The sequence below is a fragment of the Elephantulus edwardii genome, unplaced genomic scaffold, assembly GCF_000299155.1.
Source record: "Elephantulus edwardii isolate Elephantulus edwardi_28Jun2011 unplaced genomic scaffold, EleEdw1.0 scaffold00283, whole genome shotgun sequence".
Taxonomy (NCBI): Eukaryota; Metazoa; Chordata; class Mammalia; order Macroscelidea; family Macroscelididae; genus Elephantulus; species Elephantulus edwardii.
The window spans coordinates 2,918,723-2,942,271 of NW_006400033.1; the positions used below are offsets into that span (position 1 = coordinate 2,918,723).

Below are 23,549 nucleotides of genomic sequence, written 5' to 3' on the forward strand. Positions count from 1 at the left end.
CTCCCAAACCTCCCCCTACTACACTACCCTCTTGTAAAAGTAAAAGAAAAATTCTTTCATTGTTTTACAAACCCTCCGCCAGGTCCATTCCACCATGTAGCCTTCTCTCTAGACATCTGTCATGACAAAAATACCTAATCACATATCCATTTTAAACAGTTTTCTCCCTCATCTGTTTCAATGCAGTGTACATTATTGAACCCATCTTTCTCAGTCTCCCCCCAACTCCAAGGTCAGTCCTGTTTTACAACAGTGGCACCATATAGTATTTGTCCTTTTGTGACTGAGATACTTCACTCAGCATAATGTCCTCCAGGGTCACCCATTTTGAATAATATTGCATGAGTTCCTTGTTTTTCAATGCAGTGTAGTATTCCATTATGTGAATATACTACAGCTTCTCTATCCATTCGTTTGTTGATGGGCACTTAGGTTGTTTCCAACTCGTTGCTATTGTGAACAAAGCTGTGATAAACATGGGTGTGCATATATCTGTTTGGATGACAGTTATAGTCTCTTTGGGGTATATTCCCAGTAGTGGAATTGCTAGGTCAAATGGTATCTCTTTTTACAACTTTTTGAGAAAGCACTATACCGCCTTCCACAGTGGTTGCACCATTTTACACTCCCACCAAAAGTGAATAAGGGTTCCAGTTTCTCCACAACCTCGCCAGCATTTGTTGCTTTCTGTTCTGTTGAATTTTGCTATTCTGACTGGGGTGAGATGATATCTCATAGTTGTTTATTTGCATCTCTCTTACAGCTAGAGATTGTGAACATTACTTCATGCTTGTTAGTCATCTGAATGTCTTCTTCGGTGAAGTGTCTGTTCATATCCTGTGCCCATTTTCCTATTGGATTATTCACCTTTATTTTGTTGTGGTGCTCAAGTATTTTATAAATTCTTGGTATAAGTCCCTTACCTGATATGTCATTACCAAATATTTTTTCCCAGTCTGTGGCTTCCCTTTTTATCCTGCTGGAGATGTTTTTGGATGTGCATAGGGATTTGATTCTTAGAAGATCCCATTCATCTATTTTATCTTCTCCTGGTTGCAGGTGTTCTACATTTTTTGTCTTTCAAACATGTTGAACAATTCTGCCATTTCTGGCTTAATATTCCAGATTGCATTTTCATGCATTTCTGTTATTTCTAGTTCTGTATTGGCTGTACCCCTTTATGTTCTTGTACCTCTTTATATATAGTTTCAATTCTTTCTTCCATTTTTTACATTTTCTTCTGTAGTTGTGCAAGTTTCTCCTCATCAATATATGGCTCCATGGAGTGTTTGTTTTCTTAGTGGTCCATTGTTACTTCCATTATTTGCACCTTTTTCCATAGCTGTTCAAATAACTCTTAATCAATATATTTTTGCTGATTCTCTACCTCTAGGTTATTCCCTTTATTTCTGGCTTCCATTGTTTCTTCCATCATTTGTCCTTTAATTCATAGCTGTTTGAATGTCTCCATATCAACATATATTATCTTCCTTCTTGACTCTGGGGTATTCATGAGGTCTGTAATATTCTCTGCTTGTTTTGGAGGAAGGCTTCATTTGTTCATTTACAGTGTTTGAAGCTGCCTGCTGCTTTCTGACATTATACAAATTTTTCTTGATAATTTGTTCAGTTGTTCCTATGGTGTCTGTGAAGGTTGTTTTTGGCTTTTGTCTTTATGATGTTACTGTTAATTGCCAAGTTATTATTCAGTTAATATTCAAGTTAATGTTCAGTCTATTAAGTAAGCTACTCACTCTACTGTGATTCCTTTCTGGGAAAATTTGCCTTTCCTAAAGTCTTTGAGCTACTCTCTGTTCAGCACAGAAGCTCTGTAGGAATCTCACCTTTATGTAGTTCCCTCTACCAATTCTATAGTCCTCCTTTATGTATGAAGTGGCTGAGTGGTTTGAGACTAGGTGCTCTACTCAAGCAGTTCTCATGCACCTTTTCTCCTCGAGCTTAAAGTCTTCCTTTGTTTCTGGAGTGGCAGCAGATTAGACATCAGGACCACCAGCTCAAGCAGCTTGTGTGCAGGAGATCTCATGTGAGAACTCCCTCACACAGAAATCTGAGAAAAGTCTTTCTTTGTAGTTTTGAGTCCTAATGTCTTCCCCCCTCCCCCCCGTTTGGCTTCTGGGATTGCCCCACAGTCAAGGAGGCAAAAAAATCCTCAAATGAAGGGACCTAGAAGCCCAGAGATGCCTCAGTCCTGTCTCCCCACAAGCTATGGAGAGTACTTGCTCTTGGCACAGAGCCTCTCATCTCTCACCTTTGATCCTGCAGCTTAGTGTCTTCCTTTGTCTCTGGTGTGGCAGGAGATCAGGACTGCCAGCTCAAGCAGCTGTATGCAGAGGGTCTCAAGTCAGCCCTCTTACTCATGGACAGCTAAGAAAATTCTTTCCTCTGCTTATAGTTCTGTATACTAAGTCTCTTGTCCTATTTGACCTCTGAGATGGCCCTGCAGCCAGAGAGGCAAGGATCCCCACATGGAGGGACCTATAACCCCAGGGAAGCTTGAGTCCTGTCTCCCCTGAGTTCTGTCTTCACACAGGCAATGGAGAGTGCTCGATCTTGGCACAGAGCCTCACCTCTCTCACCTCTTCTCCTGCTGAGTGGTCTTACCAACATGAAATTTTGATTAGGTAAAACGTTCGGTGGTTCTAGGTTCCTCTGCTGGTGTTTCCAATTGCCTTCTGCAGAGAACCCAGACAGGAGGGGCAAAAATGCAGGCTAGTCTCTACTCTTGCTCTAAGCTGTTTTCCAAAGGGAAGCTCCTTGCCATACACATTTTGTTGAAAAAATTGGGGCTGAGTTAAAAAAACTTTGAAAACATATTATCTAGATTAAATTAGAACTATGTAGTACAGCATAAAAGACCCTCGTTCAGCCTCATTTTGTTCTACCAACATCAATATTCCTGAGCTGTTCTCACTGTCCCACTGTGCTGAAGCATTAGCTCCCAAGTAACTTGCTCATACCTCCCTGGGTGGACGTAGGCACTTTGTAATCAGAATTCCCAACATCATGCAATTCCCAATACTACGAAATTTAAGTCAGCTGCAAAAGGACAAATATTGTATAAGACCACTATTATAAAAAGCTAAAGCAAGTTTCACACACAGCCAGAATAATTATTGGATGGTTACCAGGGATGGGAAAAGAAGGAGAGGGAGGGAAAAAAAAATCAATAAATATGTAAGTTGGGTGATTAGAGAGGCAATATACCATAAAGGGATGATCAGCACAATGCTGAAAAAAAGCACAAGAGAGGCACGCAGGAAAGATATCAACAGTAGACAAGCAGATAGATAAAGAGGACTGCACTGTGACATATACAGGTTTGACTGATGCTATTTCTACATTCATATTAGTATATACTGTTAATATATCAGTGTATCAAACAAAATCAACAAGGGACAATGCTTTGAAAGCTTCGTAATCGTAACTGAACACTTCAATGGAAGGAGTTACTAGTTCTGACACCTGGACCTCAGCTTTCAAGATATCAAGGCCAAATGACAGAACACAGCCCACAAAGATAACATCTTCCATGGATGAGCAGCACCTGGGGTCTTAAAAGCTTTTGAGTGGCCTCTAAGGGGCCACTATGGGTCGCTCCTTGCTAGAAAAAAGAGGAGAGAGAAAGTAAAGATGAACAGAAACAATCAGCGCAAAGGAATAATGGATTACGGACATCTCAACTTCCACAACCCTGATAATCAGAACTAGATGGTGTCCCTCCAACCTCTCTCAGGGATCCAGGGAAAAATTCTAGATAGAACAAAACTCAAAAACATAAAAAAAGGGCAGAAACCCTGAGACTATGATCTTCACTCAAAACTCACCTTCTGGTACAACTTTTAGTCAAACAACAGGCAAGCCTGGGAGGGGAGCAATGTCACTGGGGAGACACTCACTCCTTAGAATGATCAGGCATATGAGGCCAAAAGAGCATCTACCCAAGAAGAAAGCCCAGAAGGCCGGAAGGGAGAGGATAAAGATAGAAGGATGAATGGAGATGAGAGTTACAAGAGGGAAGTGTGATTAGGAAGAAGTAGGATTGCACTGTGGACATTATGATTAATATTGTGTTGTTGTTGTTATGTGCCGTCGAGTCGACTGCGACTCATAGCGACCCTAGGTACAACAGCCCTAAACTCCGCTCTGTCCTGTGCCAATCGCACTGTCTCTGACACTCCCATCCCAATTATCCCAGTCACTGAATCAATCCACCTCATAGAGGGCCTTCCTCTCCTACGCCATCCCTCCACCCTCCCAAGCATGATGTCCCTCTCCAAGGACCGGTCTCTCCTCACAACATGTCCAAAGTAAGTTAGACGGAGCCTCAGAATCCTTGCCTCCAAGGAGCCACCCGGTTTAACCCTCTCCAGGACAAATCTGTTTGTTTTCCTAGCAGTCCATGGTATTCTCAATACTCTTCTCCAGCACCACAGCTCAAAGACATCAATTCTCCTTCTATCCTTCTTGGTCATTGTCCAACTCTCTGATGCATAAGAGGTGATTGCAAAGACCATGGCCTGTATCAAATGCACCTTAGTCTCCAGAGAGACACCACTGCTCTTCAGCACTTTGGAGAGGTCCCTAACAGCAGACTTTCCCATGGCAATGCACCTTTTAATTTCCTGGTTGCTGGTGCCAAGACTGTTGACTATGGAGCCAAGCAAACTAAAGCTGTGTACAATCTCAGTCTCTTCACCACCCATCCCGATGCTGCCAATTGGTCCAGTGGTGAGAATCTTTGTCTTCTTGACATTGAGCCTCAATCCATATTGTAGGCTGTAGTCCTTGACACTCTGCAGCAGGCGCTTCAGGTCCTCCTCAGTTTCAGCAAGCAGGGTTGTGTCATCCACATAACGCAGATTGTTGATAACTCATCCACCAATCTTGACCCCACATTTCTCCTCATAGAGCCCAGCCTCCCGGATAATCTGTTCTGCATATAGGTTGAAAAGGTACGGAGATATGATTAATATTACCAAACAGAATGTGTAAGAATTGAATGTGTAGAATTGAAATGTATGATATTGAATGAAAAAATCAATATTCTTTGCAAATGTTCATTTATACAATAAAAAATAATTCCATTTGGCAATTCTCATATTGTCTTGAAATTATTATTTTTCATGTCTGTCTTTCCAACAGACTGTATGCCCTTTATAGAGAAGAACTTTATCTAGACACTCACTCCCATCATGTAGCACAAAATACTTTTTAAAAAAAGATTTTTAAAAAAATACTTGTTGAATCATAATGACTGAACCAATAATGGTATTCTTGTAATACATACATATTTCTGAATTACTCACTTTGCATTCAAGAGAATGGAAATAGCTTCCATAACTGTCATGACCATATCTGGGGGCTTTGTGAAAACTCTGATTTCAGCTATGTCAGCTTTGTCTAAGGAATCCAGTGCCTTATTGGCAGCTTCGAGCGCAGGTAGAGCTTCTTCAAGGTCTCTCTGAGCATCATCAGCAATGGCCTGGGTTTCCTCTGCTTTCACTTTTGCCACTGCTTCATCTTTTTGCACAGTTTGACGGACCTATTCATGGAAACATGGCTGCTTAGATGTCTCATTATTTGAATGTCAGTACTTAAAAGCAAAATCAGTGTTAATGTTAATGAATTCTATTTGCCTTTTTGGATTAGAGCAGAGATAATGTGTTCCATGCTCTCCTTGGTTTATGAAAATCCAGGTGATAGAATAATAGAGAAAAACTTAAATTATAACAAGAGTTGCTTCTTAGAAGAGGCATGACTACTTTATTTCTGTAGTGGGTATTTTGCTGACAACTCTACCCATCCTACTTGTTGAGATATAGTTATTCTGAGGGAGAGAACCATGCTGATTTATTGAAGGGAGATTGTTTACAACTTTAGACATTTTTTATCTATCCTCTATCTATCTATCTATCTATCTATCTATCTATCTATCTATCTATCATCTATCTATCTATCATCTATCACCCATCTTTTTTTTTCTTTAATGTCATATAAAAGACAGTCTGATCATTTGAATGACTTCATTGCATATAGGTAGGGATGCAGCTTACCCGATCAGCATTTTCCTGATCAATTGCCAGTTTCTCCATCAGGGCTTCAACATCTTGTGATTTTGCCAAAAGGACAGGTTTTAAAGCAGAAAGATCTAATTTCATCACATCTACTAGTTCATTCGTTTCTAGTAACCTGGTCAGACCATTCTTCACTCTGTTTATTGCCTAAAGGACAAGGAAAATATCAATTATAGTATTACAAACCATAAGCTTACTGATAACACATTCATGCACCAGAATTTCACATTTAGCATGGACAATCAGTTTGTAATGCCTTGAAGAACACGTCAGGTAGCTGTTCTGTGAGAAATGGCTATAACACTCAGCATGGCAAATTTGGACTCATGTCCCCTGGTCCTGCAGTAGGAGTTCACTGGGCTGTGGGTTGTCAGGATGCAGGGTCACATCTTTGTCATTTTTATCTTCTCACAGTAGCATGTGGGCATGTTAAATGGTTGAGGAGTGAGTTCAGATAGGAATCCTTAGAGGCAACAACATTAAGAACTTGTTCCTTCAAAGTGGGGCATCAGAGTTGAGAGGCCCAGCGGAGAGGGTGAGGAGGGAAGATACTGAGGAGCTAATCTCTAACCACTCCTGCTGGATCTAAGCACCACTCCCAGTGGTCAGTAGGTCTTAAGTAGATCCAAAATGATGGAATTTGTCGCCATTTGTTTTTTGTTGTTGTTTTTTGTTTGTTTGTTTTTTTAAGATGAGCTAGGATGCTTTGGTTAAACTGAAAAATTTCAACAGAATATGCCAACTTGTTTTACAGGGTATTTGGGTTTTTAGGTAATGATCTACTGAAAAGCATTTTAAGTGCAGACATGGTAAATCTACTACTATGTCAGTCTGCTGCACTTTGGTGATAATAGGCAGATGATACACGCTTGCTTGTTGAAAACAAAGAACACTTGAAGTACTTACTGATGAAACTCAACTACTATTAACATTCCGTATGTAACCTTAACATAAAGAAAACAAAAATCAGCACAACTGGACCAAATAAACGACATCATTAAATGAAGACAAGATTGAAGTTATCAAGGATCCATTTATTTGAGACAAGTATCAACATCCATGGAAGTAGTCGTCAAGAAATCAAATGACACTGGGAAAATCTGCTTTAAAAGATGCAGAACAGAGCAAGGAAACACTGCATGGTTCAAAATTGGGAAGGGTGTACTCCAGTGATGTGCCCTATCTCCATACCTTTTCAACCTGTATGCAGAACAGATTATCCAGGAGGCTGGCCTCTATGAGAAGTGTGGTGTCAGGATTGGTGGAAGATCTATCAACAAACTGCGTTATGCTGCTGAAACTGAAGAGGACCTGAAGCGTTTGCTTTCAGAGGGTGAAGGACTCTAGCATTCAATATGGATTGAGGTTCAATATCAAGAAGACAAAGATTCTCATCACTGGACCAATTTGCAGCATCAGGATGGATGGTGAAGACTTTGAAATTGTTCACAGCTTTAGTTTGCTTGGCTCCACAGTCAACATTCTTGGCATCAGTAGCCAGGAAATGAAAACGTATTACCATGGGAAAGTCTGCTGTTAGGGACCTCGCCAAAGTGGTGTCACTCGGGAGACTAAGGTGCATCTAATACAGGCCATGGTCTTTGCAATCACTTGTTATGCGCCAGAGAGTTGGATGATGACTAGGGACGATAGAAGAAGAATTGATGCCTATCGTGCTGAAGAAGAGTATTGAGTGTACCATGGACTGCTAAGAAAACTAACAGATTCATCCTGGAGAGGGTTAAACCGGCCTGCTCCTTGGAGGCAAGGATTCTGAGGCTTTGTCTGACATACTTTGGACATGTTGTAAGGAGGGACTGGTCCTTGGAGAAAGACATCATGCTTGGGAGGGTGGAGGGACAGCGCAGGAGGGGAAGACACTCTATGAGGTGGATTGATTCAGTAATTGGGGTAATTGGGTGGGTGTGTTGGAGACGAGCAATTGGCACAGGACAGAGCAGACAGAGCAGGAGGGGAAGACACTCTATGAGGTGGATTGATTCAGTAATTGGGGTAATTGGGTGGGTGTGTTGGAGACGAGCAATTGGCACAGGACAGAGCAGAGTTTAGGGCTGCTGTACACAGGGTCTCTATGATTCGCAAGTGACGACAGCACATAACAACATATGCAGATGACATGATATGTCAAAAAAACCCAAGGACTCAATAAAAATACAATTAGAGATAGTAGACCAATTTAGTAGAGTGACAGAATTTAAGATCACTATCCAGATATCAATAGGATTCCTTTACAGTAATAAAGAGAACTCAGAGAAGGAAACCAAGAAAGCAATATACTTGGGAGGGAACCTAACTAGAGATATAAAAGACCTACACAAAGAAAACTATAGAGGATTTCTATAAGACATTTCATTGGTTGGTATTTGTGTTTTGGTAATTTTTTAAAAAAAATTTTTTTAAAGTGTAATCTTAATTAAAGTTTACAGAAAAGTAGGATTTTTCATTTGTTTATTGTTGACAGCTCTCTCTTCATAAAAATATCAATCAAAAGGAACAACAAGAGAATAAACAAGCAGAAAGAAGTGAACTAACTCAGTCTCATGAGGACAAATTACTGCATAAGAACACTATTATAAAGACAGAAGGATAACAAGTAAGATGTGTACAAGAGTCCCAAAGGGGAAGGGGAGGGCAGAGAAGGGCTGAGGATAAAGAGATGAGAAAATCTCAAGGTTGCAGAGCCTGGTGGGCAGAGTGAGGTGGGTGAAGGAGTTAGGAAAGATCCAGTGGGGATGTGAAAAGGCAGGGTCATTGTGAGCATACATCCATGGTAAATAATTTTATAAAACACAATGTATGAGAATGATAGTACAAAATACAACATGAACAAGGGAATGTGTGAAACACAATGTATATAAACAAACTCCAATATATCCAAATTTTGTATGCATACCAATATAAAATAATTTTTAAAATGTTAGAAAAAGAAACAAAGGTAATACTGATGAACAATAAAACTGGAGGATAGTATTGATGCAAAGAAATTAAATTCCTGTTTAACAGCATAAAGATGACAACAGCATGTACCATTTTCTCAGCATCTCAGATGTGTCAGATAATACTCCAAAGTATCTTACAAATAGTATCTTATTTAATTTCACAATGTAAGAGGTAAGATATATTTTTAGGCTTTATTTTCTACTAAGATTTAAGAGAAGTTACAGAATGTATTCAAAGTTTCACAGCAAAGAAGAGGCAGCTCATAAGTTGTACCGAGTTTGGGTGACACCAAAGCATTTGCTGTGATAATGGGAACCTCTGATATGTGAGACCAGTGTATCCCATCTTTAATGCTTAACAGGAAGCTTTTCTTTGTATTAAATACTCCAGAGATGACCAGGTGCCTACTTAACGGGGCTGCTGCTGTATTGCCCATTCCACCTTACTAAGTTCAGACATGGCGTGAAGAACAGAAGATTAAACATAAATATGAAGAAAGACAAGTCCTCTGGACTGACAGCACCTCGTAATAGTGTGAGACACTGTTCTCCACTTCATAGGTTGTCAAAGACACATGTCAATACGGAGAACCCTCCAGGAGGTTAAAGGAAGTGCACAGATAGATATGCCACTTACTCTGGCAAAAGCTTTTGAGTTCAAGAGACAAAACAAAAATTAAAAAAACATTTCCTGATAATATTAAACTTACCAGAACCAACTGCTTCTTCTTGTCACTCAGCATGGACAGGTAGAGATTGATGAGCTCCAGGTAGGAGGTGGGTGTGGTGTAGTACCGTCTCCGGAGCTCTGTGTAATAGCGCTCTGCCATCTGCGAGACACTCAAGTGAACATTCACACACAATTGTGGAAGCCTTTCTCTCAGGTCTACGTTTCCTGTGTCAATATTTGAGAAGAATGTCTGTGATACGGACAGAAGTGCTTCCTTGGGCCACTTTAAATAAGAAAACAATTTGGAAATTCTGTTGGTCTTTCCAAGGATACATTTGAACAAATGAAGAAAAGTTAGCTCTCTGGGACCCTTCCTTTCCTTGTAACCCCCTCCCCACCCCTATAATTAATTAAGCAGCTCTGGTCATTAGAACGGGTCTTATGTCTGCTTTTGTTCAGCTGTCTGGCACACGGAAAATGTTTAATGAAGATTTGCTTACTGGATAAATAATGGGTGTCTTTAAAATAATTCTATGAATAAAATCACATTACCAGGACCTCATGTCCCCATTCTGTTTATTATACAGTTTGGAGTTCAGGTCCATCATTAAAATCACTGTCCTCTCACACCTTAACTCCTTTGCCCCATCTATTTCTCTGAGGTCACCTGAACTCTAACAAATGTAACTGTTACAGCGGGCCTACCACTGTGCGTGGAGCATGGCTGGGGAAAACCACACAACCATGCAGACTGGTCTTGCTAGAAATTCATGCCAACTTGACCAAGGGGCCCTAGGGTTGCCCAGAAATCCCACTGCATTTCTAATACATTTACTTTTTGTACTTTCTTATATAAAAACTTCACACCTTGTTCTTTCTACTCAAACCTTACAACCTCTTTCCTCTTCATTCTCAGTTGTAGGTCTTGTTCCTAGATTATTGTAAACAAAGCAGACACAAAACAGAAGTTTGGAAACAGGCTTCCACCCTCCATCCTCCCCCTGACTTGCATCTGTGCTCACTTACTCTGTCCTCCTGTTACTCTGGGGCAAGTTGTGCATGGTCTCTGCTCAGGTCAGCACCCTTCATTGGAGATCCTGCCCCTTCCTTCCTCCTCAATAATGTTGATACAACAATGGTTACCACTGTCTGTGGCACCATCTCTTTCCCCTTCTGGCTCACGTTCATGGGCACACGCGTGTGCTGTGTTTCCCACATAGTGATGCTTCTCTCTTGACCTCACACACCCCTCTAGCTGTTACCTCATCTCTCCATTCTCTGGGACAATACTTTTTTTCCAATTAGACTTTTTGAAAAATTAATTTTAATGAAAGTTTACAGAGACTTTGGATTTCCATTCATTCATCATTGCACACTTTCCTCCCTGCCAACCCCTCCCACCAATTTGCTTTTCTCTTTGATAAGTTAAAAAAAAATCCTTCATTGTTATACAATTACTCCCTCCCTCCCCATTCCAACCACTTCACTGTGCAGCTTTCATTCCGGACTCTTGTCATGACAATAATTGTTGTTGTTGTTATGTGCCAGTCGAGTGGTTTGCGACTCATAGTGACCCTATGTACAACAGCCCTAAACCCTGCTCTATCCTGTGCCAATCACAATGCCTCTGACACACCCATCCCGATTACCCCAGTCACTGAATCAATCCACCTCATAGAGGGTCTTCCTTCCCCTCCTGCGCTGTCCCTCCACCCTCCCAAGCATGATGCCCCTCTCCAATGACCTGTCTCTCTTTACAACATGTCCAAGGTACGTCAGACGAAGCCCCAGAATCCTTGCCTCCAAGGAGCAGCCTTACATGTTGTTGTTGTTGTTATGTGTCATCGAGTGGCTTGCGACTCATAGCGACCTTATGTATAAGCTCTACCATACAATAATCATGAGGGGCAATACTCTTAAAAGTAACTTACTTTAACTTTTTTTTGTAACTTACTTTCTGATTTTTCTTTTGAACTCTTTCCCACTACTCCACTGGTCAAGATAACCAGTAACTTTTACAATGCTAAACCAAATGGTATCCTCTGCCTTCACAAATCTGGTTTTTCCTTTGAATCATGACAACAAAATGGTGATTTCATTTCTAGTATATGAATAAATTCTTGGTGACCTTAAAAGCTAATGCCGAAGCCTGTGAGTTATTCTTTGATGATAAGTAACTGCTATAAACTCAAACAAATCTAGCGTGTGCAGGGGAGATATTCAGGGTCGTCGCGCACCTGGACAAACCAGTCAATGGTGCAGCAGTTCACGAGGGACGGGAACATGCGGCATCGGGACCGGAAAGCCTCTCCCACGGGGCTCATGCAGAGAACAATGTGCAGCTTCTGACGGACTCTGCTGATGAAGAACTGGAACACCTGATCCAAAATAGCGCCGGACAAAACAAAGAAGCGCTCAACAGTTTTCAACCACAAACAAGGTGAAAGTAAGTGTTGGCTAAGGAATTAGATATTACCAATATCAAATAGGAAAAAAAAAGTGTTCACTATCTTCCTCCAACCTTTCTATTATGCAATCTGAGAAGACTAGAAATAACTTTTTTCAGATTCTATTGCAATCAGGGTTCTGGATGTTGTTTGGGGCCTTCTAATCTGCTATCTGAGGAGATTTCTTGAATGAAGTGGAGCATTCACAGATTATTTTAATTTGGGAACCAGGATCACTGGAAGAGGCCACAGAAGTGGCATAGTTCTGGGGCCCTGTCTCTGGCATAGTGGAGGAGACAGAGACTGAAGCAGAGGCATGCTGATGGGGGGAGTCTTCCTGGTCCAGCAGGGATGGCTGTGGTAGATGAAATGTCCTCCCTGGTCAATACCTTCTTAATGGGAATTTTTAAATTTTAAATGGGAATTTATTCCCAGGTTCAGCCTAGAATCATATTTGCTGGCCTCCTAGTGATTCTGTGCCCTTCTAATCTACCCTTTTCACATACATGAGCTGAACTTGACCTAGTAATGGAGGTGTTCATCAAAGTCAAGAAAAATGAAATTCAGAAAGAAGTGAAAAGACTTAAGTATGGAATCGGTGGTTGTTGCTATGTACCATCGAGTTGGAATCGTCTCATAGTTAACCTTCCAGTGAGTTTTTAGAGGACACAAGGAAGATTGTTCACATTTCTCCTGTGGAGCAGCTGGTGGACGAGATGCTAGAAACCAGTGAGTGGAAACACACCTGTCTTGGTGGTGCTGTAGCATTGCTGATAGGTAAACTAGTCAAACTTACTGACTCATGTCTTTATTACTCCCCAGGTGGGTGCTGAGGTCATGTGAATGAATTTGCACTTAAAAAAGGCTATTGGAAACTGGCCAGTTTGGATATGACTTTGATCACTCTAGTGTATCAGGTGTTCAGGATTTACTCCCACTTTCCACAGATCTCTTTCCACAGTTCACATAATTGAGTACATATATATGATTACAAAGAGGATCAATTATGTTGAAAAAAAAGAAAAAATTGCATTCATGAGCTCTTTTTTTTTTTGGTGCAAAGTTTACTTAAAAATAATATGTTGCTAACACAGTACTAAGAAGAGGTGTTATAGTTAAGCCCTCAGCTACCAGCCAAATGATCAAACTTTCAAATCCACTGGCTACTCTGCTTATGTTCAGATTACAGCCTTGGAAACCTTTTGGGATATTTCTACTTTGTCCCACAAGCTAACTATGAACTAGAATAAACTTGATGGCCATGCGTTTTTTGAATAGAGCATTAGTGTTTTGGTCACAGAGGAAATTTGAATTAGACTATTGCAATTACTATGATTCCAACTCAACAGCCCACAACACTGTAACTTGTTCCAGTGCTCTGCTGTATGTGTCTATAGATATATGTTGTTGCTATATGCTGTTGAGTTATCTGTGACTCACAGCAACCTTATGGACAACAGATATGAATCTTGTACCAGTCTCAGCATATCCAATATACTTGAGCTCATTGTTACAGTTATATCAGTACATCTTGTTAAGGATCCTCCTTTTTTAAGGTGACCTTCCACCTTTTCAATGATGTCCTTCTCCAAGGACTGTCCCCTTCCAACAACATGTCCAAAGTATGTGAGATAAAGTTTCACCATTCTTGCTTTCAAGGAGCACCCTGGTCACACTTTCTTCAAGACATATCTTTTATTCTTTTCGCGGTCCATGAGATAATTCGGTACTCTTCTCCAACACCATAACTCAAAGGCATTGAATATTCTGTCATCCTTCTTCATGGTCCAACTTTCAGATGCATAGCAAGCAACTGAGAAGATCAGGGCTTGGGTCAGGCACACTTTAGCCTTTACATTGACATCGCTGCTCTCCAGCACTTAAGAGAAGACTTTCCCAAGGTGACACGTCTTTTGAGTGACATTGCTAGTACTAAGGGTAGATATATATGGATCTATATAATTGTGAGATACATAATTATTTGCATTTCAATGAGTTGAATTATGTTTAATGTTTGACCATTGCAGTATTAGCTTAACGTTGGCTTTTCCCCCTAGCCATTAAGTTAAGCTCCTCTGGTCTCCAGTTACCTTAACTGCAGACACATGGTCTTGCAAATCGTCAACAGCTATGGGGCTAGGATAAGAGCATGAGCGTGAGTGAGCACATCCCACACTGGATGGCAAGACTTGAGAGAGACTGGAGTAAGACTCTGGTGAAAATGAGACCATGGCGATGGTGATGGAGAGACTATGGCATTGCCATGGAAAAGCTGTGGCAAAGTGTAACTGGAGGATCCCCAAGAGAAAGGCCACAGTTAAGGTTTTGCTGTTCTTGCAGATGCTTGAATGAAAAGCTGACTTACAATTGCTCTGAGGCAAACCTCGCTGGATGATTGAGGAAACCCAAGGCTTCTTAAATTTGCATTGCTGAACTGAAACCAGAGCCTGCACTAATTCAGGAATTGTGCCTTTGGACTGCTGAGATAAAACCTGGATTTGCATTGGGTGGTATTCTTTGCCTCTTGCACTCTCTAACTTCCCTAATAAACTCATTTTCAGTACCACAATTGTGAGTCTGAGTCAACAATGAGTAAACAAACCTCTTGCTGCTAGTGCAGCTCTAGAGGCACCATGGGGTTGGGCTACAGGCTCTTATTTCTACTCAGGCAGTGAGTGTCTGTGCTATTCTCATTTCCTCTGGTCCTTTGAGAGAGACACATTTATGTGATGTTATGTCCTATTTTCTGCCCTCTAGACAACCATCAAGACTGTTTCCCAAACTTCCTAAAACCTTAAAGAGGAGTTTTCAGTATTCCCAAAGTCCTTCTTTCTCCCTATTCATGATCTATTTAAATATATTCCTGGATTCTTATGTAAAATACAAAGGCAAATCTTTTATTTGTAAAATCATATGACCATTTTGGTATGTCTCACCTCATCTCTATTCCCCTCAGCTATTCCTACTTCTTTTGCTTTTGGTCTTGTGGCAGCTAAAACCTGCTCCAGTTCATCCTTTTCAAATAAATTTGGCACTTCCCCCGAGTTCAGGATGTTATTTATGTCTTCCAGAAATTCTTCCACTACAATCTGTGGAAGAAAGTAGAATGACCATTGTAATTCACTCACCACTTCATATTTATTACATAAACTATTATGCCAATGTTTAATCTAAAATTGACACTGGATTAGTGATATGTTTAAGAAAAGGTAATCTCAACTATTAGATAGACTCTCAATATTCCAATAAGTGTTTCCTTTGATTTCTGGGTGCTGAGAGGTCAGCAGTTCAAATTTATTACCCTTCTCACAGAGGAAAGATGGGCAATTTCCTCCTGTAGAGAATTACAGCCTTGGAAACCTGAGAGAGGGTTGCTATAGGTTGGAACCAGTTTGGGTTGTTTATTAGAAGTTATTGATAGTTTACATGGTTCAATTAATATATGCAAACATTTGATTTACTGTTTTATTATGAATATTAATTCATCCTGGAGAGGGTTAAACCAGGCTGCTCCTTGGAGGCAAGGATTCTAAGGCTTTGTCTGACATACTTTGGTTATGTTTTAAGGAGGGACTGGTCCTTGGAGAAGGACATCATGCTTGGGAGGCTGGAGGGCAGGCGCAGGAGGGGAAGGCCCTCTGGGAGGTGAATTGATTCGGTGACTGGGACAATAGGGATGAGTGTGTTGGAGACAATGAGATTGGCACAGGACAGAGCAGAGTTTAGAGCTATGAGTCTCAAGTGACTTGATGGCACATAACAACAACAACAACAACAATTCATGATTATGCACAATGTATCATATTCATGATAATCAGTGGGAGCATAACATGTTACTGTCATTCTTCATACATTCATGTATGAACGCTCACAGCTTCATTGGCAAAGACACATCCAAACCTACAGCTTTCTACCCAGGTTTATTATTTCCTTAGGAGAAGTTCCCAGAAGTGAAATTAATAACAAAATTGTTTATATATACACATATATATGAATTTTGAAAATTTTACTCTTTCCCTAATTAAACATGACTTCACTAACTTAAATGTGATGATTTGCTTCCGGAGCTATTAATTTACATTTCTGTGACTGTTAGCAAATTGATACAAATAGTATCCTCACATTCATTGTTTGACATTTTTGAAAGGAATTATTTGTTCACTTCTATGTATTTGAATGGATATTAAATGAACCACTTGTCTCTCAGAAGTGATACAAATAATAAAAATATGTCATTTACTTATTTGTTTCAATTAGCTTTGTTAGTGATAATAAAAATTTAAATTTCAGATTTAATTGTGAGACTATATTTGTTATCTTTTCTTCATTTATCATATATTCCCTCTTGAATGAACATGGCATAATTGTGTCTGCTAATTTTTCTAACCAAAACAAAAGTTTAGTTCTCTTTGTGCTAATTTAGTTAATCTTTTGTATTATTATTTCATTTCCTTATTTTTTTTATATTTCCTTTTATTTTTTTCTTAAATATTAAGCCAACAAAGTTAAGTAGGTTTGAATTTTTATTCAAATGTATGATTTTCATGTTGAGTACTATTTTATTGTATTGTGTTGATTTTTATATACACTGAGTTCACTTTCTGTATTCTCTAGGTAGAGATTTTTATATTGGTTTTCTTGACCCAGGAGCTTTTTATGTAAATATTTTAAATTTTTGAGCCACATCATTAAATACTCCATTGATTATGTATGGGCAAAAAATGTTACCAACTGAATTTATAGAACATTCTTTTAAGCCTAATATCAATTTTTTAATGAAAGTTCAATAGTGTTAAATGGCAGTGGGTTGGCTGTTCAATGAGCAGATCCAAAACCATGGGTACTTTTATTGAAATTTATTTGACTGTGGGGAGGCTGACTATTTCTTAAAATGTTTAAAAAGCTATGTGTCTTTAGTGGTTAGAATCTCCTAGTGGCTCTGATTGGCAGCCCTCTACTATTAAGATTTACAGCCTTAGAAACCTAAAAAATAGTCACTGTGAGTTGGAATCAACTTGAAGGCAATGAGTTGAGCTTTATGCTTTATATACGTTGAAACTGACTGATAGCTGACTCTTCTGAAGGTTTTCAGAGGTTGTAAATTAACAGGAGGAGATTACCCATCTTTCTTTCTGGAGAAGCTGGTGGATCCAACCATGTGCCTTTGGGTTGGCAGTGCAGCTTCTTATCACTAGACCATCAAGAGCTCTGTGCAAATGTGTTTTGTTTGTATGACTAATGTATATTTTTTTAGGAATTTATCATTCACATATTAAAATCTTTTTCCTTTATATTTATTCTATTGATCTGTGTGTCTTTTCCTTATCTATGTGCAATAAGTGTGTGTGTATCTATCTACACACACTGAGCTATAAATGTATATAAACATATATATCTCAACACACACACACACACACACACACACATTAAAAACTCAATATATGTTGTAACCACTGTCATTGATTCTGATTCACAGTGATTAGATAAGTGACAGAGTAGAACTGTCATATTTACTAAGACGACATCTTTACACAAGCAGAAGGCTACATATTTCTCCCACAGAGCCGCTGTGAATGGTTTCTCATTAACTTTTCAGTTAGTAGTCAAATGCTTTAGCCACTGCAACACCAGGGTACTTTTCTATGTCATAAATGTTAAAACTATTTTTCCTTAGTTTTGTATTTAGTTCTGTCTATGGTCTGCACAAGAATCAGATTGATTACATCTGTGAAAAGAACTGTTGGAGAAGCTCAATATCAGCTGTGAAAAGTAGGCCAGGTGCTAATTGTGGAACACATGATCAACTACTCATGTGCAAGTTCAAAATGAAGCTAAAGAAAATAAAATAAAATCCACAAGAACCAAAATTTGACCTCTAGTGTATCCCACCTGAAATGAAATACCATCTCAGGAACTGATCTGAGGCCTTGAACACTAATGAGCGAAGGCCAGATAAGCCATGAGAGGATATAAAAAATATTATCCATAAAGAAGCAAAAGGTTATTACAAAGACAAAGGAGGAAGAAAAGACCAAGATGGATGTTGGCACAGACTCTACATATTGCACTAGAGCATTGAGAAGCCAAAGCAAAGAGAAGAAATCAGGAAGTTAAGGAGCTGAACAGAAGACTTCAAAGGGCAGCTGGGGAAGACAAAGCAAAGTTTTATAATGAAATGTGCAAAGAGCCAGAGTCAGAAAATCAGCAGGGAAGAAGTCACTTAGCATTTCTTAAGCTGAAGGGACAGAGAACAAATTTAAGCCTTGAGTTGCAATACTGAAACATGCTATGGGCAGAATACTGAATGATACAGGAAGCATCAAAAGAAGATTTAAGGAATACACAGAGTGACTACTAAAAAGAAAATTGGCTGGCACAGAAGAATTTAATAAAACACATTCAAGAGGCAATGGTGATGAATGAGGAAGTTCAAACTGTTCTGAGGACCTGGGAAAAACAAGGCCCCAGGAATTGATGGAATCCAATTGACATATTGGAAAAAATATGTCAACAAATAGATGCAACCCTGGATGTGCTCATCAGGCTGTGCCAAGAAATCTGGAGGACAACCACCTGGTTCACTGACTTGAAGAGATCCATATTTATTCCAATTCCAAAAGAAAAGTTATCTGACAAAGTGGAAATTCCTATTTTAAAAAAGCCTAACAAACTGATCTGACAAAGTGGAAATTATCAAACAATATCACACAGAAACAAAATCTTGTTGAAGATCATCCAAAACGAGCTGGAACAATACATCAACAGAACTACTAGATACATAAGCTGGGCTTAGAAGAGATGGCACTGAGGACACTATAGCCAATGTCAGCTGGATCTTGGCTGAAACAGAGAGTAGTACCAGAGAAACGTCTATCTGTGTTTCATTGACAGTCAAAGGCATTTGACTGTATGGATCAAAACAAATTGTGGCTAACCTTGAGAAGAATGGGAATCTCAGAATACCTGATTGTGCTCACATGAAACATATACTTGGATCAAGAAGCAGTTGTCAAAACAGAGCAAGGAAACACTGCATGGTTCAAAATTAGGAGGGAAATGTCAGATTCCGTATCTTTTCAATCTGTATGCAGAACAGATCATCCGGGAGGCTGGGCATTACGAGGAAGAATGTGGCATCAGGACTGGAGAAAGACTCATCAACAACCTGTATTGTGCAGATGACACAACCTTCCTTGCTGAAACTGAGGAAGGACATGAGGCTGCAGAAAGTCAAGGACTATAGTATACAATATAGATTGAAGCTCAGCATCAAGAAAACAAAGATTCTCACCACTGGACTGATTGGCAGCACAATTATAGATGACAGGAGATTGAGATTGTTAACTTCAGCTTGCTCAGTTTCACAGTTAACATTCTTGGCAACAGCAGTCATGAAATCAAAACACAAATTGCACTGGGAAAAATCTGCTGTCAGGGACTGCTCCAGAGTACTGAAGAGCAATGATATCATCTAGAGAATAAGGTGAGCTTGATACAGGCCATGGTCTTTGCAATTACTTGCTACGCATCAGAGCTATGGACAATGACCAAGGATGACAGAAGAAGAATTGATGCTTTTGAGTTGTAGTACTGGAGAAGAGTATTGAACATACAAAACAAGGACAGCCAACAGAATAAACAGGTCTGTCCTAGAAAGGGTTAAACCAAGCTGCTCCTTGGAGGCAAGGATTTTTTAAAAACTTATTTCTAAATGTATTTTTATTAATTTTTTTGTCCCCCCCTTGGATCTTCATACTCATTATACAATAATGGTTTTGTACAATATTTGTCCTTGTGGGACTGTTAGTTCACTCAGCATAATACCCTCCAGTCCCTCCCGATTTAGGTAATAATTTACAAAATCATTGCTTCTGTATGGTGTCTGGTATTCCATTGTGTGAATGTACCATAATATCTCAATCCCATTCTTCTCAAGGTTAGCCACAATTTGTTGTGATCCTCACAGTCAAATGCCTTTGACTGTCAATGAAACACAGATAGACGTTCCTCTGGTCTTACTCTCTGCTTTCAGCCAAGATCCATCTTGACATTGACCATAATGTCCCTAGTGCCACGGCCTCTTTCAAACCCAGCTTGCACATTTGGCAGTTCTCTGGTGATGTACGGTTCTAGTCGTTTTGGATAAGTTTCAGCAGGATCTTGCTTGCAGTGATATTAATGATATTGTTAGATAATTTCCACAGAATAAATTCAAGATCAGTTAAATAGACTATAGTAGAGATAGATCTATCACATTTTTGAAGTTCATTTAATCCCAAAATATAGCTATTACTTTTTGTTTTTATTATAGTTCCCCAACAACTAACTGTTGTTGTTGTGTACTGTTAAGTCAGAACTGACCCATAGCTGACCTGTAACTCTCACGGGAAGAAACTGCCCGTCTTTCTCCTGCAGAGCAGCTGGTGGATTATAACTGTGCCCTTTCTGTTAGCAGTGCAATTCTTTACCACTAAGTTACCAAAACTCCCTAACAACTAGTTGCTTTCTTCTACCTACTTCTACTGTGATCTTTGTTATTTCTCTTAAAAGAGAAGTAAAAAACTATTCTAACCACTTTAGCCTTTGATCAAATTTAATAAGGGAATATAACACTAGATGAAATAAAGAAAAATATATTAGAACGATCTTCTGCAAGTTCCAGGAAACCTGCTCTCTGAGGGGATGAGGCGTTGTACTGAATCCCACAAACTATGTAAAGCACACATGTAATTCTAAGGACACTGTTTTTCAGATTCTGACACAGGGTCTACTGCACCTACCTGGGTATCTGTGAAAAGGAAAACCATGTTCTTGTCTTCTATCCCAGCCATTTTGTACAGTTTCCTTAGGTCTTCATGAAAAATATCATAATTGTAACCCCGGCTGAGTTCAATCTGCAGACACTGGTAACCACATATATGAGCCCCAAGCCTTGTAAGAGACTGCTTTCCTGTGCCCCCCACTCCAACCAGCAGGGCGTTGCCTCTTTCCTGGCGGATCATGCGGGCAATCCTGTAAGAAGCAGAAGAGAGAAGGACTAGCTCCAAGTTTCTAATAGTGGCCTCTGCTGGGAGGCTCAGCCTCTATATAACAGGGGCAGGATATGTCTGAGACTCATTAAAGTAAATCTTATCTTTTCTCTATTTTTCTATCTCTTTCATCCCATACAGGCTATTGGGTCTCTGTGCTGGACATAGGTATCTGGAGTTAAAGTAAAATCTCTTCTTCCCTCATCAGTGTAGATGCTTTGATCTAGGGTCAATCAAGGACACAACCTGTATTACTCACTATATTAGCAAGTCCAAGTTTCCCTTTATAAGTAAAACGACAGGATCGAGGAAAAGACATTTCCATTCACAAGTAGCATCATCAGGAGCAATCTGAAGTGCATTTTCCCCAAACTGTTGATAAAATTGTAGGACACTTCTGATTTGGGTTAAAACAAGTTTTTTAAAAAGCATTTGTGGGATACTGTAATGTGTTTCATATACACAACAGGCAGATTGTATTGTAATTTGCAGAGAACTCTGGTAGCCTAGTGGTAAGAACTATGCCGTAATCCCAAAGACATGTGGGTCAAATCCACCAGCTGCTCTCTGGGAGAAGGGTGGGCAGTCTCCCCCTGTGTGATTTACTGCTTCTGAAAACCTGCTGGAGATTCAACTACAAGTTGAATTTTGGATGACACACAACAACAACAACACGATGTGCTACCACACATGCAGATTTGGGATAAACACTACCATGTTTGAGCAAGTACAGGACTGTTATGTAAGGTTACTTGCAACTGAGAAGGTGCATAGGGTGATAAGGTTTAGCAAAACACCACCTTTATTGTCAATGCTATAAGAATTTTGTGAGAAATTCCATGGTGGCTTGTGGTGGGGCTTGGTGGCGTGGGGGCATGTGGCATGTCTTCTTCCTACATTGTGTGTGTACCACAATAAAGTGAATCTCAAGCCTACTGCAACTTCTCAGCTCTTTATGCTTTTTTTCCAATTGGCCACTGAACCTGCATGCTTGGCTTTGGGCTGATGACTTTGTACATGATGATACAGCAATTAAGAATCTAGAGCAAACATTCAGGAAAAAGAGAACGAAAAGCATTCAAAGTTAAGAGAAATTGGATGGAGATGGAAAGTTAATTATCAAATAGAAAACCTCAGTAGAAGATGAGCCCACAAATAAGACATTAAGGAAAATTACAAAGGAGACAGAAGAGATGGCATGGAATCAACAATGACTGAAATAAAGGAAGAAAAACACTGTGGGTAGCTGAACACACAGATCCATACAAGAATTGGGAGTCAGGAAGAAAGTCAAAGAGGAAGCCAGATCACAAAATAACCCTAGGAGGAAAAGAGAAATATATAAACATGAGCATTTCTGCTCACAGAATTTAATTTAGATATACTTGAAAAATTTTATCTAAAGCACAAATTATAGATTAACTACGGAAGGAACAAATGCTTACAGCTGATTTCAAACATAAAATTTATAAGGTATTCTACATGACAATGCTTAGAGAGGGAGAAAAAAATACCATGTAATGATTTAAAAAATAAACCATCAGCACACTCTTCCTAAAAGAATCTTTGAAAACATGCATCAAGTTCAATAATAAAATTTTTAAATTTCCAACAAAGTAGAGTAGATGACAGTATAGAAGTGGCATCACATATGAGAGTTAAGGTGAAAAATTAGAAATGACACTGTTGATAAAATCTTTGTACAGAACAGAAAAAGTAACATCAGAAAATTAATAATTTCTTCTTTTGCATTATTATTACATGAAGTCTTAAATTTGGGTCAGTAAAAGTTAGAAATTAGAGAAGAAATACACAAGGGCATTTCATTTCTTATTTTTCTTCACCAGAAGCATCTATATATTCGGCTTTACTCATGATACTAAGTGGAAAAAGCAAGAGTCAAATATTAGAAGATAACCACTTGATTTATTGCCTTTTATGATGAAAATAAAGTTAAATGGAAGAGAGAAAGCCACAGCTAGCATCTTCCACATGGAAGCTCCAAGAGGAGGGGCTGAGTATCCACAGGTAAGGCTTGTCTCTCAGAGAGCTTTGGCAATAGGTAAGGGCTAGGCTTATAAACAGAGATGACAGGACAGGATTCAGCTCTGTTGTTCACAGGTTTGTTATGAGTCATACTCGACTCAACGGCACCTAACAACAACAGCCCTTGGATTCAATTCAGTGTTTTGTTGTAATTTCAAACACTTTAAGCTTGTATATAATTAGACCAGGTAAGCATCTTTGGAAACTACAAAAGTTCTTTTTGTAAAAAGGTGAAACATATAAAAATAATTTTTAAAAAAATCTTGCAACATTTACAGAAATAAAAATCCTTGGCATTCTAT

The 23,549-nt window shown here is 39.4% G+C and overlaps 1 protein-coding gene across 1 annotated transcript in view; it reads right to left on the bottom strand.

Moving 5' to 3' along the window:
* The window catches only part of DNAH6 (dynein, axonemal, heavy chain 6), a 383,600-nt gene that overhangs the window by 145,125 nt on the left and 214,926 nt on the right, over window positions 1–23,549 (bottom strand). Inside the window, exons 45-50 of the mRNA XM_006900399.1 lie at window positions 20,953–21,184; window positions 15,109–15,261; window positions 11,963–12,103; window positions 9,766–10,008; window positions 6,075–6,242; window positions 5,328–5,563 (exon numbers count right to left, since the gene is read on the bottom strand). Coding sequence (XP_006900461.1) covers window positions 5,328–5,563; window positions 6,075–6,242; window positions 9,766–10,008; window positions 11,963–12,103; window positions 15,109–15,261; window positions 20,953–21,184 — 1,173 coding nt within the window. The remainder of the gene's footprint in view (window positions 1–5,327; window positions 5,564–6,074; window positions 6,243–9,765; window positions 10,009–11,962; window positions 12,104–15,108; window positions 15,262–20,952; window positions 21,185–23,549) is intronic.